Below are 15,379 nucleotides of genomic sequence, written 5' to 3' on the forward strand. Positions count from 1 at the left end.
AAAAAACCAAACCCCTCTCGGTTCATTTTGACAATTGAAAGAGACAAATTCACTCTTATTCCTGCAGCTGTTGCAGGAGACAGCACTGCATGGCTCAACAGAAATAGCATGTCTGCATTCAGAGATGAAACTGCTCAAGTGAAAGTCTGAGGTGCAGCAGCCTGTGGTGGGGTTTTAGCACGGGCACTCCCTTGCGCTCTCTCTTCTGTAGTGCAATGACTTGCACTTTTCTGGTTTTCCGTACAAGTCTGAAACAGTTTATCAGTTAAATTTGACCCCTGTGTTACAAATAAGATCCGCTGGCACCAATTTTAGCTGAATAAAGGATTCTTGTGCTAACACATCCAAATGAAAGGCACTGGGGGGGGGGGGGGGGAATAGAACAGGAAATGAAAAAGCAGACAAAGCAGACTTAGCTACATCCATCTGTCTGGCAATCCCAAAGGGGGGTGACAACTCTCTGTGCCAATTATGCCCTTATTATGTAAGTGCCCTGCTTAATACACTGATGTGACTTGGATAGAAATTGGGTAGTTTCTGACAGATATTAAATAGTCAATTAACAGTTCCACTTCTGTGTTGCTATTAAAAAAAAAAAAGCTAAAGCTCTCCACAACCTAACAGTTAATTCCATGATACAGTGCAGTAGCTAAAGCATTAAGATGCTTGTTTGAGGCAACGTGAGGGACAGCAAAAAAGCTAAGTACAAGTGTAGGTTAGCAGCAGAAATGCTTTTCTTTTCTAAGGGTTATATGTGGTAGACCATGTATAACCATGTTTTAATTTGTAAAGGTAACTCTTGCCTTCAATTCTGCTACTACAAGCAACGCTCAATCCAAAAGATGTAAAATATATCACAATAACATTTGTTTTCTCACATTTCAATTAAGATTCAGTAGAAGTTGTAGCACTAACCTGCATCTCTCCAAATCTGTAATAGGACATTTTATACATGAGGCAGTTCAGCAAAGTTGGAGAACCTGCCTTGTCTACTCGGAATTCTCCCTGAGGGGTAAAGTAATCACTTTCCTTTAAAAAGAAGAGAAGATACAAAAAGTCAATATTAACCAAACTGCTAGTTAAGGTCATTTCTAATTCCCTTCTCCACAAAAAAAAGTTTCATAAAGAATCTAAACAGGCTTTAAAAGCTGATTTAAGCTAGTCTTAAAACAGAAAACAATGGTGCTCATTAAAGGTAAAACAGTTACAAACTACCTGCTTGTAACCCAGACCCCAATGGACTCATCTTCCGAAATCCCTATTATCGTACTGGTACAAGTTGTGTCACTTCACAGTAGGTAGTTACTGGAAAACTGCTCTCAAAATGTAAAAGTTAGTTGAGCATCAAAATTATTCTTCAGAAAGGTGAAAAGCACCATATTGTTAATATATGAGGTCTGCAATGTTACCATAAATTTCATATGTTGACAGTGTTTAAACAAAGAATTTCTGCCATTTTCATCTCCAGTACAAGATGAAACTATGCACACGGGCTACTCCCTTAAGCCTGTGCTCAATATCTAGAAGTTTTTGTTAGGCTTAAGAAAATATTACTACAGACTTCTGCAATCTCCAAGATGTTTGAATAACTTAAACTCTGTGTAAGTCAATATTAACACTTTAACTTGTCTCCTACTATTACAGAGTTTGAAGAAATACGTAACGCCAACCATTTAAACAGTCTGAACATTCCTTTTTTAAAGTATGATGGTGAGACACACACAGAAGAATTACAAAAGATATCCTGTACTTGTATCATGCAAAAAAGGTGAATAGCTTTTGAGGTTACTGACCTTTCAAAACCATAAATATTGAAAGAAACTGGGCTACAGGCCTCTGCACTCCTACTGTTCTAGGAAAACAACCCATAATACATTTTTCAAATAAAACTGCAATAAGTAGTAGAGATTTCCCTCCACTGTAATGAGCACTACCAGAAAAGCAACAGCATAAATAAAAGTTTAAAAAGAAAAACAAAACCCACAACAGTGGAGATGAACATACAGAAATAGTGTTCAGCCAAGAACATCTCAGTTTTCCTGCATAGTTTCCACTTACCCGAATATCTTTGGGATGTTCCCCCTCTGCTATTCTCACCATCCATAAGAACTTATTAATATCATCACCAGAGTAACCAATCACACCACCAAAAATAATCAAAACATAATCCACATCCAGGCTTCTCATGATCTCGTACGCTGCCGACTCATTCGATGACATTGCCTTTCCCACCTGTATCATAGCGAAAACATCTTAAATATCTGCATAGCTGCCTATCGATCAATAACCTGCTGGACCAAAGCCCAAGAATACATGCTTACCAACCAAAGCTCACATTTTCATTCCAGATAAAGAAAACTCATTGTGTCTATTCAGAAACTCAAAAGCCCAACCTAAATGGAAGTATTTCCTCCTCTGTAAGAGGAGTGTTGCCTTTTGAAATGAGCGTTTTGAGTATAAAACGTAGCAATAAGGGTTTTCCTTTTGTGGTGCCTAGATTTTTCAAGTCATGGCTGTATTGCCAAAGACTTAAGTGTTGCAGAAAACACCTAATCACAAATTCTTTTTAAAGCTTTAGACACAGCCCAAAGTTATTTGAAATGTTAGTAATTTCTTGGTTTTGTTTTTTCTTGAGCTCTGGCCATCACTAACGAAGCAGCCATTCTGCATTGTACTCAGTAGCATACAGCACCCTCAGCATTGAATTCAAAGTAAGTTTACGCAGAGACAGCATCAGAATAAGACATCTTTGAGTTAAAAGCATAACATAGTTTTGGCCTTGAAAGACTTTTTAAAGCTCTATCCAGAACCTCTTCCATATTGGTCATTTCCGACACTTAAAGAATTGTCCTGGTTTCGGCAGGGATACAGTTAATTTTCTTTCTAGCAGCTGGTGTAGGGCTGTGGTTTGGATTTAGGATGAGAGTAATGTTGATAACACACTGATGTTTTTAGTTGTTGCCCAGCAGTCACGGACTTTTTAGCTTCTCATACTGCCCTGCTAATGAGAAGGTGGGGGTGGCCAAGAAGCTGGGAGAGCACAGCCAGGGCAGCTGACCCGAACAGATATCCCGTACCATATGATGTCATGCTCTGTATGTAACTGGGGGAGTTGGCCAGGAGGCAGCACAGCTCAGGAACTAGCTGAGCATCAGCTTTGATTGGTGACCAATTGTGCTGTGCATCGCTTGTTTTGGATATTCTTTTATCATTATTACTATTATTAATTGTCTTCCTTTTCTGTCCTATTAAAATGTCTTTATCTCAACCCATGAGTTTTACCTTTTTTTTTTTTTTTCTCTTTTTGATTCTTTCCCCCATCCCACTGGGCGGGGAGGATAGTGAGTGAATGGCTGTGTGGTTGTTTCAGCTGCCAGCCTGATTAAACCACCACAACAATTCACTTAGGTCAGTAACTGGCATTCAGTTCAGTACTTCTGTTTGCTTTTGAAGCTCTTGCACTACAGGCATAATAATGTATCACTGTAGTAAAAGGGAGTAACTACAATATAAATAACATTGCATCCAAATGGGTAGCATTCAGTTAAGAACATAATTAGAAAAAGCTAAGCTTAGGCTGGAATCTGTCAAAAAGATTGAGAACCTCAGCTTCTTGGCCATTATCCTAATGAATGTGAAGTTATTTGGCAGATTCCCATTTCCACGCAGGAGGAAGTCATCTGCACCTGTCTCCAGGCATGCCTCATTTAGAACGCAAGTACAGGTATTCGCCACAACATGCACTTATTGCTTGGGTCCCCCTTTATGAATTACTCATTCTGAAATGGAACCTGACAGCACCAGCAGTCATACTGGAGAGAATTAAAACCATCATTGCTAATTGCTGTAATGTGTATGGTTACTGTGCTTATGCTGTACAGATGACTTCCACAGCCTCTCTATTCACATGATGCACCTTGTCCTGCAGGGATCTGTTGGTCTAGATACAGTATCTGCACTTCTGCTTCTTGTAGAAGCCATCAGAGTTGAATGTCCATCAAAACACACTAACGCTGTCAGGTCAACAACCAAAATAAGAGAAAAGTGCCTTAGAAGTACACGGGAAGGCTCATTGACTGATATTAGCACCAACATTACAATTTCCCAAGCTTGCTTTTGGCTGATGTGAGATCCCTGCCCCTGTCAAAAGCATGCATACGTGATCCCTCCTTCCTCAATACACGTTTTTTCAGGACTTTGTATGCTCAAAGCACAGCTTAATTTGTTGATTTTGAACACTGCTTGTCTGCAGATCTGGTCCAACTGCTGTGCTGTGGACACAAGATAACAAACTATCCTAATACATTCCTCAAGCCTCTTCCTCATTCTGCCCATGTAGCATGACATAGGTCTTCTGGGGAGAAATGGCCACTGAGTCATGAGTGATGTCGTCACTGAGTGATGAGGAGGGATTACACGGCATCTAGTAGGACTGCAGCCCAGCTACAATATAGAGCATTCTTTTGTTTCTGAAAAAAGTTTAAGTTGGCAAGGTGGTGCCCCTGTAACCACAGGCAATGCTAACACCCTGCTTTTAAGCACATGCACAAAGCTTAAATTTACTCTTCAGAAATGAAAGAAATTAAATGTACAGATGTTTTGTCTAACTGCAAATTTGAGAAGACAGAATTGTATCAAATCTGCAACACGTCCGTTGCTATTCAAAACTTTCTCTAATCTCCAAGATGCCTGAAAGTTTGTTGTTTCATGTGGGCAGTTTTCATAGTGCCATTTAAAATCCTGTTGGCAAAGACGCTGCTGAACTGAAATGATCCCTGTTTGCATAGTTACATTAGATTTTGTCTGTCCTCCCACAAAGAAAATCTGACAAACTGAAGTACAGGTGAAGTTTGGGAAACTCCAAGTAAACAAAATGGAAACTCAAAAAGCAAAATCGATCCTTTCTAGCCCCAAAACTCTTCATACTTGAATTCTAATAAATGCAAAAAAATATGTTCCTTCCACCTCTGTGTTTCCCACTCTATGGAATTTTTCCTTAATATCATCCTATCCATCAACAGACATTTACAATTTCATATTTGACTGCAATGTAAACATTTTGGTGTTTCTACTCCATAGAAAATTGCCACCCTTACCAGAGCTATGTGGCTGTTGTTCCAAGTATTGTTATCAACCAAGGTGGTCCGGTTCGCCATTCCTGCTATCTGATAGCCATAGTCCCACCACGACATCACTCTGGCGTGCTCATCTGTGTTTTGTCTCAGCCAATAGTAGGCTTCTCTGAAGTCATCTAGGATATTGCGAGTGCTGGAAAACAGTTCACGTTATTTACATCGGTACAAATACTAGCAACAAATAAACTGTATCTCAATAAATCTGGGCTCACAAATAAGGGTTTTCTTACATGTTCGGCTCCCTTTAAGGGATTCAGTCACAGCAGTCGTAAGTTTGAACCCATCAAGAGCTGAATGGCCATAAGCTGAACTGCTTTTGAAGATGTGACTAAATGCATTTCCACTCAAATATATATTGATAAACAAGTTTTCCAATTGACTCAAAAACTTTCTTTTTTTAACCATAATTTTTATTGGCTTTGGATAGGATTATTTTTAAGTTTTTACATTAAATAGTTTGGACAATGTTGTATCTTTTTGAAAATTAGAGTATTAAGATTATTTTTATTCAGGTGACAATTCTGCCTTAATATAATAAGTGATTAAAACAAGATTAAGCAAATTGCTAACGCAAAGGAAGTAGAAAAGCTTTGCCCTTTAATTATTTTCAGACCTGTAGACCTTACTTACCCATCATGGTTATAGGAAGCAAGAACAACACTGGGGCTGGAATATGCATTGCTAGTTACCCAGGTACAGTGAACAGTAAACATCATCAACAACATCAGCATCAGCATAGTAACAATGTTTTTGATATTGGGACCCAGTCCTTCTTCTGTTTTTTCCTGTTCAGACACATGTTTTCTCACTTTGCCTGCCTAAACAAACACAAATAGATCTGTTACGGCAACTTTTATCACCTGTGACAATGGAAGCCATGCCTTTTTCCTCACCACATGCACCCCATAAATGCTACGAGATACTATAAAGCTAGACCAAGTTGTAGCGTAAATTAACTAAGTATCCACAAGAATATTTTGACAATCTGGCAACTTGTAAAAATGGATGATTCCTTCAAAGCCTCTTTTAGAAGTAAAAGCCCCACAACTATTACTTGAGGGTCAATGTGTGACTTCCTTGGTTTGGTTCAGTATGATGATGCCCTTTTATAACGCAAGGCAGAAAAGAGAAAGGCACAGGTATTTACTGTGAGGAAAAGGGAGAATCCCAAGGCTCATGCATTATCAGGGTCAGTATAACAAAACCTAAGGGATAAAAAAAATTAGTACCTAACAGCATTTTTTTCATGATGAAGAGATGAAGATAATATGCAAGTTTATGAATAGAAATACTTTTTCATAAAATATATTATTCTTTAATTTCACCATGTGTTAGAGGAAATACAAGAGGGAAACATTCAGGGACACAGAACTGCTATACTTAGTTAAGGAGAGTGTGCAACTGTCTTCCATCGCTTATATAGAAAGCTGGGTCAACACCGTACACTTCCTTTAGGTTAAAGGCTCATCACCGATCAAGCCAGAAGGAACCAAATTCTACACTGACACTGATTTTTTTTTTTTTCAGGACATGAGTTACACTTTATTGGAAAACATCAATATTTGTTGTAAATTTAGATGCTAGTGACTCAGATCTCTAGTGGTATTTAAAATATCTGAGCAAAAGAAAAAAAAATTAGTAAAAATAAGCTGTTTTCTGACTTCTAACTTTTGCTCCCTCCCCTCACCTTATCATACAGGTTGCCAGGGTTCCTTTTGTCATCCTCATCACTGCTGTCCTCTATCGGTGGATTTTCCCTCTTCATATCATCACCCAAATAACGCTCAAAGACATTGGAGAAAGCAATTGCAGACAGCATACAGACCACTGGAGTTAAAGTGAGCATCAGCCGAACCATCACACCAGCAAAATAAACGGCGCTGATTGCATACAGAGCAACTGCAAAAAAACAAAGCTACTGATGACATTTAGAAAATAACACTCACTCTGACTGCACACGTACATGCTTTCCATAAAACTACTTCTGGAAGTGGGTTGAGCATCTGTGTATACAAAGACTTGAGTATGCATCTTGCATTTCATTGCTTTTTAATTTACAGAGATACAGTTCAAATAACGTTTATCCTTTTTAAGTCTCAAACCCTTCCTGAAGTCCATCTTGACAACTGTTAATAATAACACAACCCCATTTTCATATTCGTTAATAATGTGTCAGAAGATACATTATTAGTCAAATGTAATATCACACACCAAAAATACTACTGGAATAATAGGTAGCTTCATATGATTAAAAAGGTGAAACAGCCCTAGACCAAACAAATATCAAAACTGAAAAGGCAAAAGAAAGTATTAGAATTTCATGTAAATATCAAATTCAAATTTAAGTTAAAGATATCTGTGAACAAATTGGGGGCTTGTCTACATTATAATTCCATACAGACAAATAATATGATACTGTAAGCCCTATTCTGAAGCAAGTTTCCCTGAACGGTATTAACTCTACTCCCCACCTGCCCCACCCTCCAACACAAAAAACTAACCAACACAAGATTTTCAGAATAGTAAGGAATATTCACAACACTTCTTAGAAGGAAAAAAAAAACAACCAATCACCACCACCCAACCTGTATACACTTGTTAGGAACATCTATTGTTCAAGTAATAGTGGCTATTCCTTGTCTGCTACAGTTTAACAATACATTGTTGTGAAAGATTTGCCACGGACATCAAGGGACATAGATTTATCAGATTACATTACATAAATATTTTCTGCTTTGTAGCAAAGTAGTATGGTTCTCCATTCTCATTCATAGGTCCCTTTATGCTGACTTAAATGGACGATGCAGCAGTAAGAGGCTGAAAGCGAGTTGCCCAGCTGGTCTTGACAAGGACTCATTGCAAGCCACAAAGCACAGAATACTGCTGTGTCAGTGAATTTAACACAGGAAATGTTCCCACTGCCCACACACCTCTCAGGTAATGCAAAGAGGCAGCTATGTTGGTCTGGAGCCTCCTGCCCATGGAAGAGCCCAAGACCTGAGTGATCTTAACTGTATGGGCTAGAATTCCAAATCTCATCCTTACAAGCCTCATTCATAATCTTACAAGTCTGCTTTCACAGTACAGCTTCGTACAAATAAACAATTGGAGACCCCACACCTCCACTTAGGCTTGTACCTTATCTAGCACTTGTTCCACAGCAAGTGATTCAGTTCGCTAAACTGGCAGAAAATCTGGAAAGAAAAGGCATTTTGACTCATCATCTGTGATGGGATGAGTGCCAGACACCCAGGGAAGGGTCAGTTGCCTTGCAGCCTGCGTAGGGTAAGGACCTTCCCTTTGCACTGAGCCGTTCATCTGGCTGAACTGTGCTGTGGAACTTGCAAGATCAGCCTGTGGAACAGTACACAACTCCAGCTGCAGAACAGAGCCATACTGGCAAATACTTCCATCCCACCTCTTGGGACGACACTCCATCACCATTTCATCAATCTCTGCATTTTTATAAATGATTTTAAATGCTGCTGGGTACAGGCAACTTTTAATAATCATCTTTAAACACATCACTTTTAAACCTTTTTTAGAACAAGCCATATACCAGCTTTGAGCAAACAAAACCAAAATAGAATCAAGTTGAAGGCAAGACTTTTCAAAACAATTTTAAAATATTTTCTCTTACCAAAGACTCTTTCATCATTGATGTTTTTGATACAGAACCACAGCCCTGCTGGGAAAGTACACACGAGAATATGCAGATCAAAAAAGAAGGAAACCCATGTTGTAGGCTGATGCTCAGACACAGAGGCAATGATCGGGATGTGAATTTTCGCATACCTTTTTTAAAAAAAATTCAGTTCAAATTATTTTGAAAAGATAAAATTATTAAAACTTGTAAACATTAGGAATTCTGAAATTCATTTCAAAGGAAGCATTTCAATTTAAAGTGGCAAGTGCTCTATTCAGCAGAAATCTGATGAAACTTTTATACCAAAAAAAGTCCTCAGGTCTTACTGTATTTAGGAAGTATTTGGTAGAGTTATTTGAAACACCAATATAAAGGATTATTTCCATAATAATTAAAAGAATGAAAATTATGGATGTTTTCTTTTATTATGACAAAATAGGAAGCCAAATTCATCACAAGAAAAACATGCAGCTATGTGCCATCACTACATTTTGAAGAGATAACCATCCACATCAGTAAGTTTCCTAGATTTTCAACACTGTATTTTGAAAACTCTCCCCTACAGAGAATACCATCATTTTCTTGGTACAAAAAGTTACAGTATTAAGTACCAGACCAGTTACTGATGCCCACACATTCTTTCAGATGCTGGGGGAAAAAAAAAAAAAAAAAATCAGGCCTTGTCTACACTTGGAAATACACGTCAACTAAACATGTCAAACACTCAGTGCAGACAAGGACAAAACTGTGTTCTATATTAAAGACAGCTATATGCATGGACCTAATCTGCTACGTGACTGAATGGTGAAGTATCAAACATATGTCCTTTTCTTCACTGAGATCTAGTGCTCATTCAAAATTGCACTGTGTGTTTTAAAACAATGATTTTCTAATGTAGACAAGCCCTCAAAAGTTTAGTGCTTTGTATGTGTGTGTGTATACACACACACACACACAACTTCATTTACAGGCAAAGAACTACATCTATATGTTCTTCAAATAAATCTGAGGCTTCTTTACTGACATCTGTTCTACTACAGTTATTACAGAGTTGGTACAGAATCCTGTATGAGCTGGACTTTGGAGCCTGAAAAAAACTGAACTGCAAAAGTCTGAAGTTCTATCCCTGCTTTTAATCTTAAAAAAAAAAACAATCTGTCCATTGAATTTCACCTTAAAAACATTTATCTGAGAAAAATATCTTCAGTTTCATTCCTATTCTCCTGGCTGGCTAAAGAATCCAACATCAGAGTTTTAAAAGCTGACTAAAACAAAACACTAACATGGGTTTTTACCCATGAGCACACACATGAATAAACCAGAGTTGTTCAGAGTATACATCTGTATACACAAAACAGATGTATGAACATAATAAACAGGCAACATGCAAGATCATATGTGGAACATCTTTGTCATTTCATGCAATGTTGTGCAATGAAAATAGTCTAAGTTTAAGGCTCTTTGTAATTTTTAAATGTGTCCTCAAGTGTTGGTACAGCTTTTAGTTATTTTATGCGAAGTACTACAATTTCATACAGAAAAACATACCGCTACATATTCAAAGACTTCCAAAGAAGTAAGAAATGTAATAGACAAATCAGTGAAATGGTTGTAAAGATCATGAAATGGTGACTACAAATTCTCTCTTTAGGTAACGGATTAAAGCCCACTATAGTCTCCTTGACTTGAAATACTAAATGGATTTGAGGATGAGGAAAGCAAAAGATTATTAGTTTTCAGTAGAATGCTATTGATATCTAAATCCTTATATCCTTTATCCTTACTTACCCAGTGTCCCACAATGAATAAAATCTACCACTCCAAGGAGCAATATAACCTGAAAAAGAGAAGGGGAGAAAAACCAAAAAAACCTTTTGCTGCCTAGGTATTTAAATGCAATAATTTTTCTACTCCCTCAAATTATAGTACAAAACCAAAGAAATTTCACTGAACTTGCAATATACGCGAACCAGACCTACTGCATTAGGCAGGCTATAAAGTCTACCAACCATGAAGTTAGTTTTAGAAGAAGAGTCTTAAAGGACCACATTGTACTCATTGAGTATCAAGACATGCACACCTCCAATAGTCAAAGCAATACAATAATAAATAAAATATTTCTCAGATAATATGACAGATAGCACCCTACAGTCTGTAAAGAAGTATAAGAAACAGAAAACATAATTGATAAGAATGCATTTAATTTTTCTGAAATGCCTGATCAGGAAACTGGGAACGATCTATAGCCAAAACACTAATACTCAATGAAACACTGGTTTCCTATTGTTTCTCTACTGATGAATCCACATGTGGCATGGAATATAAAAGCTGCTACTAGACATGCTGATAAGCTTTACATGTAAACAAAGCCTTTAGATACTTTAATATCTTAAGATGAAAAGAAACAGTAAGATTCTTAAATTTTATTTCCACTTTACTTGCAACTGTTTCAGCTCCCTCTGAAGACAAATACAGACAAGCTGAAATAAGAGAAAGTTAAATCCTTTCATTTATTATCCAAATCTTTGTGCCTCACACACTAAGTCTTCCCTCTATCTGATATTTAAAATTAGTATAATCTGACTGAAGGTTTTAGTTTAAGATCTAGTTTAGACATTTAAAAATTGTGGTTAAAATAAAAACATGTCATGTCTCAGAAATGTTTTCTTGTTTTATTTTTCCAAAATAAAACCGACAAAACAGAACTGTATTTGAGATATAATCTTGCTCTTGTGAGATTGGGTAGAACTGCCTTGAAGACTGGAGGCTGAACCACAGAAGTAAAGTAGAACTTATAGATTAATTCCAGTCATAGAGAAATCAGATCCTAGTATTTCAGAAAGTAAGCAATCTGACCTTGACCTATCAATGCTATTCAGAATAGATCAGCTATACATATCTTCATAATACACTTTGGCTGTAGTTATGTTCCTCATCCAGTCTGACTGCTTACATCGTTACGTGGATTATGGATAAAACTGAAATATTGGAATGATGCTACAAAGTGATTTTTTGTGCAGCCCAGAAAGCACAAATTCCAACACACAGAAAGACAGAGTAACACAGGCACTGGTTTGCTGTGGCATTACCAACAACTACTTTAAATTAAACCAAATGATGATCATCTGGTTTACCTGCTCCAAAGGTAAACTAGTTTCACTTATTTACCTGTGTATGTCAAATAGATGACACTCAGGAATACAATACCAGCAGCTAGTGAGACACCCAAGAAGAATAATGTCTGGAATTCTTGCTTTGTTAATCTGTCTCTCAAATACTGCAAAAACGCATAGGCCTGCAGTAGTGCAAAAACACCTAAAGAGAGAAGAAAGCTTTTTGTTTAAATGCTAAAAAAAGCAGTTAACAGCTGTTAAAGCAATTGGCATAAGTCGGCCATATTTGAATTAGAAAAATAAATGTAAGGTACACCCTTACATCTAAAAACCAGTATAATATCACTTTCTGACAAGTAGCCTTTAATACTTGACAGGGATGATACTTCCTTGCAATGAGAGAAACTTGCAATGAGAGATAACACTCTACAAAACATTCTTTGCTTATTATATCAAGAGCTCCAACACCCACCACCTCTTTGCTCCCAAATTAAATTGGGGAAAGGGAGAGAATCACCTGAAAACTAGATTGCATTGATTATGACAAAAACACAGGTTAACATACCTAGACTGGTCAAAAATTAAGACACAGACCCCAGGCAACACACAAACAAGGCTAATATAGTAATATATGGAAATTAAGCTACTGAACAAAGCAAGAGGATTTAATGAAAGAAAGAAACAAGCAAGCATTAAGTGATACCGACAACTCAATTATATAAAGCTAGTGTTGAAAAACCAGAATCCACTGGGTAAGCACCCCACATGCTCAAAAAGGCTGCCTGGAGTTTAACATTAAACCAGAACCTGGACACAGTTTTTCTGTTGTTATTCATTTCGGTGTATATAATCAGATCAATCCAATGATTAGACCATTCAAAAATGAAAATTCACTGGTAGCTAACAGAAGAAGAAAACAGAACTCAAGTGTATGGTCTTTCTTCAATTTAACAATAAATTTGAGGTGCACAATGTTGAAATTTACTAGTCCTGATCTCCTAGAGAAAGACACAAACTCTATTCACTAAATAAATGTAAAATTCTTCAGATGCAAAATGGTGGTTTGATAATCTTTACTCTTTCCATTATATTCAGATTGTTGAAAAAAGTCTCCATTTTTGAAGTATTTTTCTGGTAAATGTTAATATTCCAATTGCTGTCCCAAATACATTTTGGTAAGTGACTACACATAATAAAAAACCTGAGGAATCTAACAAACTAAACTATATCACACAAACAGTGTATGCAGTTAAACACAAACCTATTAGTCTAAGTAGAGGTCATTGCCGTCAAGAAATCAAGATGTCTGACAGTTAACAACTATGGAAAAATCAACTTACTTTAAAGAAATAAAAAGAATCAAACAAGATTGAAATCAGTTGTTCAAAGATCAGCCTCCTGATTAGTAATTTAAGTCATTTGTATTTATCTGACTTTGAAAAATTACAGAAGACTATCAACTCTAAACCCAAATTGCTCAGTAAAAACTGTGTTTACGAACAAGGAATATTTCAACTGTACAATGCTTGAAGGCAACATTATATTGCAAAACAGTAGAGATCATCAATGTGTAAAATAAATGCTTGTCAGAACGCATAACTGATTCAGTGTTATGGAGGCATTTTGCCACCATTAACTCACACAAAGGAGGATAATGTGTCAATTGGAAAGAAAACTTCCCTATAGACACTAAATTGTACCTCTTTTTCTTTAACAATTTGGTTTGTTAGTAGGTGTTCTTTCTAACACAATGAAAGAAAGCCGCAAGGGTTTGAGGTTTTCTTGTGCTAAGCAGGCTGTTTGGAAGCATACATTTCATTTTCTTACCTGCAGCTGCCATGTGTTCACTTGTTCTAATTGGCTGAAATCCCACAAAAGGTATCTGCATCGATAATATTAACCCCACAATGTAGAAAGTGCTATATGCTGCAAAAAAAAAAAAAAAGAGTGAGGAGAGGGGAGGAAGAGAAAGGTGGGAAGAATATGAATACACACACATTTCAAAAAGCATTGGTTCCATAGTAGTCCATCCTCCCCCCGCATTTTCAGTGACACTGAACGAGAACTGTATCATTCCAAATATTTCAGCCATCCAAATGACTTTTTCCTCCTTTGACTAGGATAAACCTGCCTATTACACCCAATTTTAGAGGAAGTAGCAAAATATTGTTGCTCCCAATTGCACTGTTTTTTCTTCTCCTAGGGAAATAAACCATCCACCCAAGATGTTCTAGCTTGGAAATAGTTTTCTCTTCCCATCCTGTTTTTGCGGCTCGCTGGTGGGGGAATTGCTCTCTGATAACAAGTGACAAAAGAAGGTTTCTATATGAGGAGAAATTGAAGGGATTAGAGCTCAAAGCAGCAAAACATTTAACAGTCCACTACCTATTTAGATAATGCATAGAGATATGCTTGTTCTTTTTTTAACACAAGAGCAGAGGCATGCCAAGAAACTGAAAAGCAACAGAATTAAAAATTAATATTAAGCATATGTATTAATGGATCTATATCAACCATGGGGACTCATAATCCCCCAGAAAGTAGAGGCCAAGAACATCATTAATATTAACAACATGAATGATTATTATGTATGCACTAAGATTCATATACTTTATTTTGACAGGGTTTTGGTCCTCAGTATTCCAGTGTGAAGAAGAATGGGAATGTGAAGAGAGAAATATCAACTCTGAACAGCCATGAGTCTGATTACATTTGAAGTAACCAGCCAACTTAGAAGTCAAAATGAATTTTTGTTCCTTCAGTGGCAAACAGCAATAATCCACCTCCCAGATTTTTAAACACTCCTACAAATCATAAACCACTGTCTTTGTTACTGCCTCGATCTTACGAAGACATCCCTGTTCTCATGCAATCCTTTGCAAACTTCCATACGAACAGGTTTGGGGAACGCATCATTTACCAGTGGTATATAGTTTCCATAGCACCTGTGTGGTCTCACTGGAGTACTGTCTGCTCCCAGGGTACTGTATGCTTTCCAAAAGTCACTGAAGTGACTGTGATGATATTTCCAACCACTTGCTGTCTTCTTTGGTGTATCCCTTCAAGCATCTGTATTGCACCACTTGGCCTGGCTACTGATCTATGCCCTCTTAAGTCACTGAAATACATTTTTACTGTAGGAAGCTCGATTTTTGAAGAATTCACTACAACATAAATAATTTACTGTACCATGAAAGTGTTACAACACTGCCATCCTGTGGAAGTCCAATGATTGGCATAAATCACTACATTTCACATTTGTTAGACCATTGTAAATCATCAATTTTAAGCCCAGTCCTGCAACTGTTATACTTTCTATGCCCACCTCCCCTCCGCCTGCCCCCCCTCCCCCCCTCCCCCCATCCCTTACTCCCACTTCTTTCAACCAGCTATCACATATGCCTGCCTGGTATTGAAAAAAATCCTGGCAATTTACACAGCAAAATTTTCCTAGCAACTTAGATGCATCAAGGTGATGCTTTCCA

General features: G+C 37.3%; 1 protein-coding gene across 1 annotated transcript in view; it reads right to left on the bottom strand.

The window, feature by feature from the left end:
* The window catches only part of STT3B (STT3 oligosaccharyltransferase complex catalytic subunit B), a 52,966-nt gene that overhangs the window by 4,173 nt on the left and 33,414 nt on the right, over positions 1–15,379 (bottom strand). Inside the window, exons 6-14 of the mRNA XM_075745742.1 lie at positions 13,722–13,820; positions 11,950–12,096; positions 10,570–10,618; positions 8,776–8,930; positions 6,823–7,034; positions 5,766–5,953; positions 5,097–5,268; positions 2,059–2,232; positions 916–1,029 (exon numbers count right to left, since the gene is read on the bottom strand). Of these exons, the coding sequence (XP_075601857.1) occupies positions 916–1,029; positions 2,059–2,232; positions 5,097–5,268; positions 5,766–5,953; positions 6,823–7,034; positions 8,776–8,930; positions 10,570–10,618; positions 11,950–12,096; positions 13,722–13,820 (1,310 nt within the window). The remainder of the gene's footprint in view (positions 1–915; positions 1,030–2,058; positions 2,233–5,096; positions 5,269–5,765; positions 5,954–6,822; positions 7,035–8,775; positions 8,931–10,569; positions 10,619–11,949; positions 12,097–13,721; positions 13,821–15,379) is intronic.

The sequence above is a fragment of the Balearica regulorum genome, chromosome 2 (assembly GCF_011004875.1).
Source record: "Balearica regulorum gibbericeps isolate bBalReg1 chromosome 2, bBalReg1.pri, whole genome shotgun sequence".
NCBI classification, from domain to species: domain Eukaryota; kingdom Metazoa; phylum Chordata; class Aves; order Gruiformes; family Gruidae; genus Balearica; species Balearica regulorum.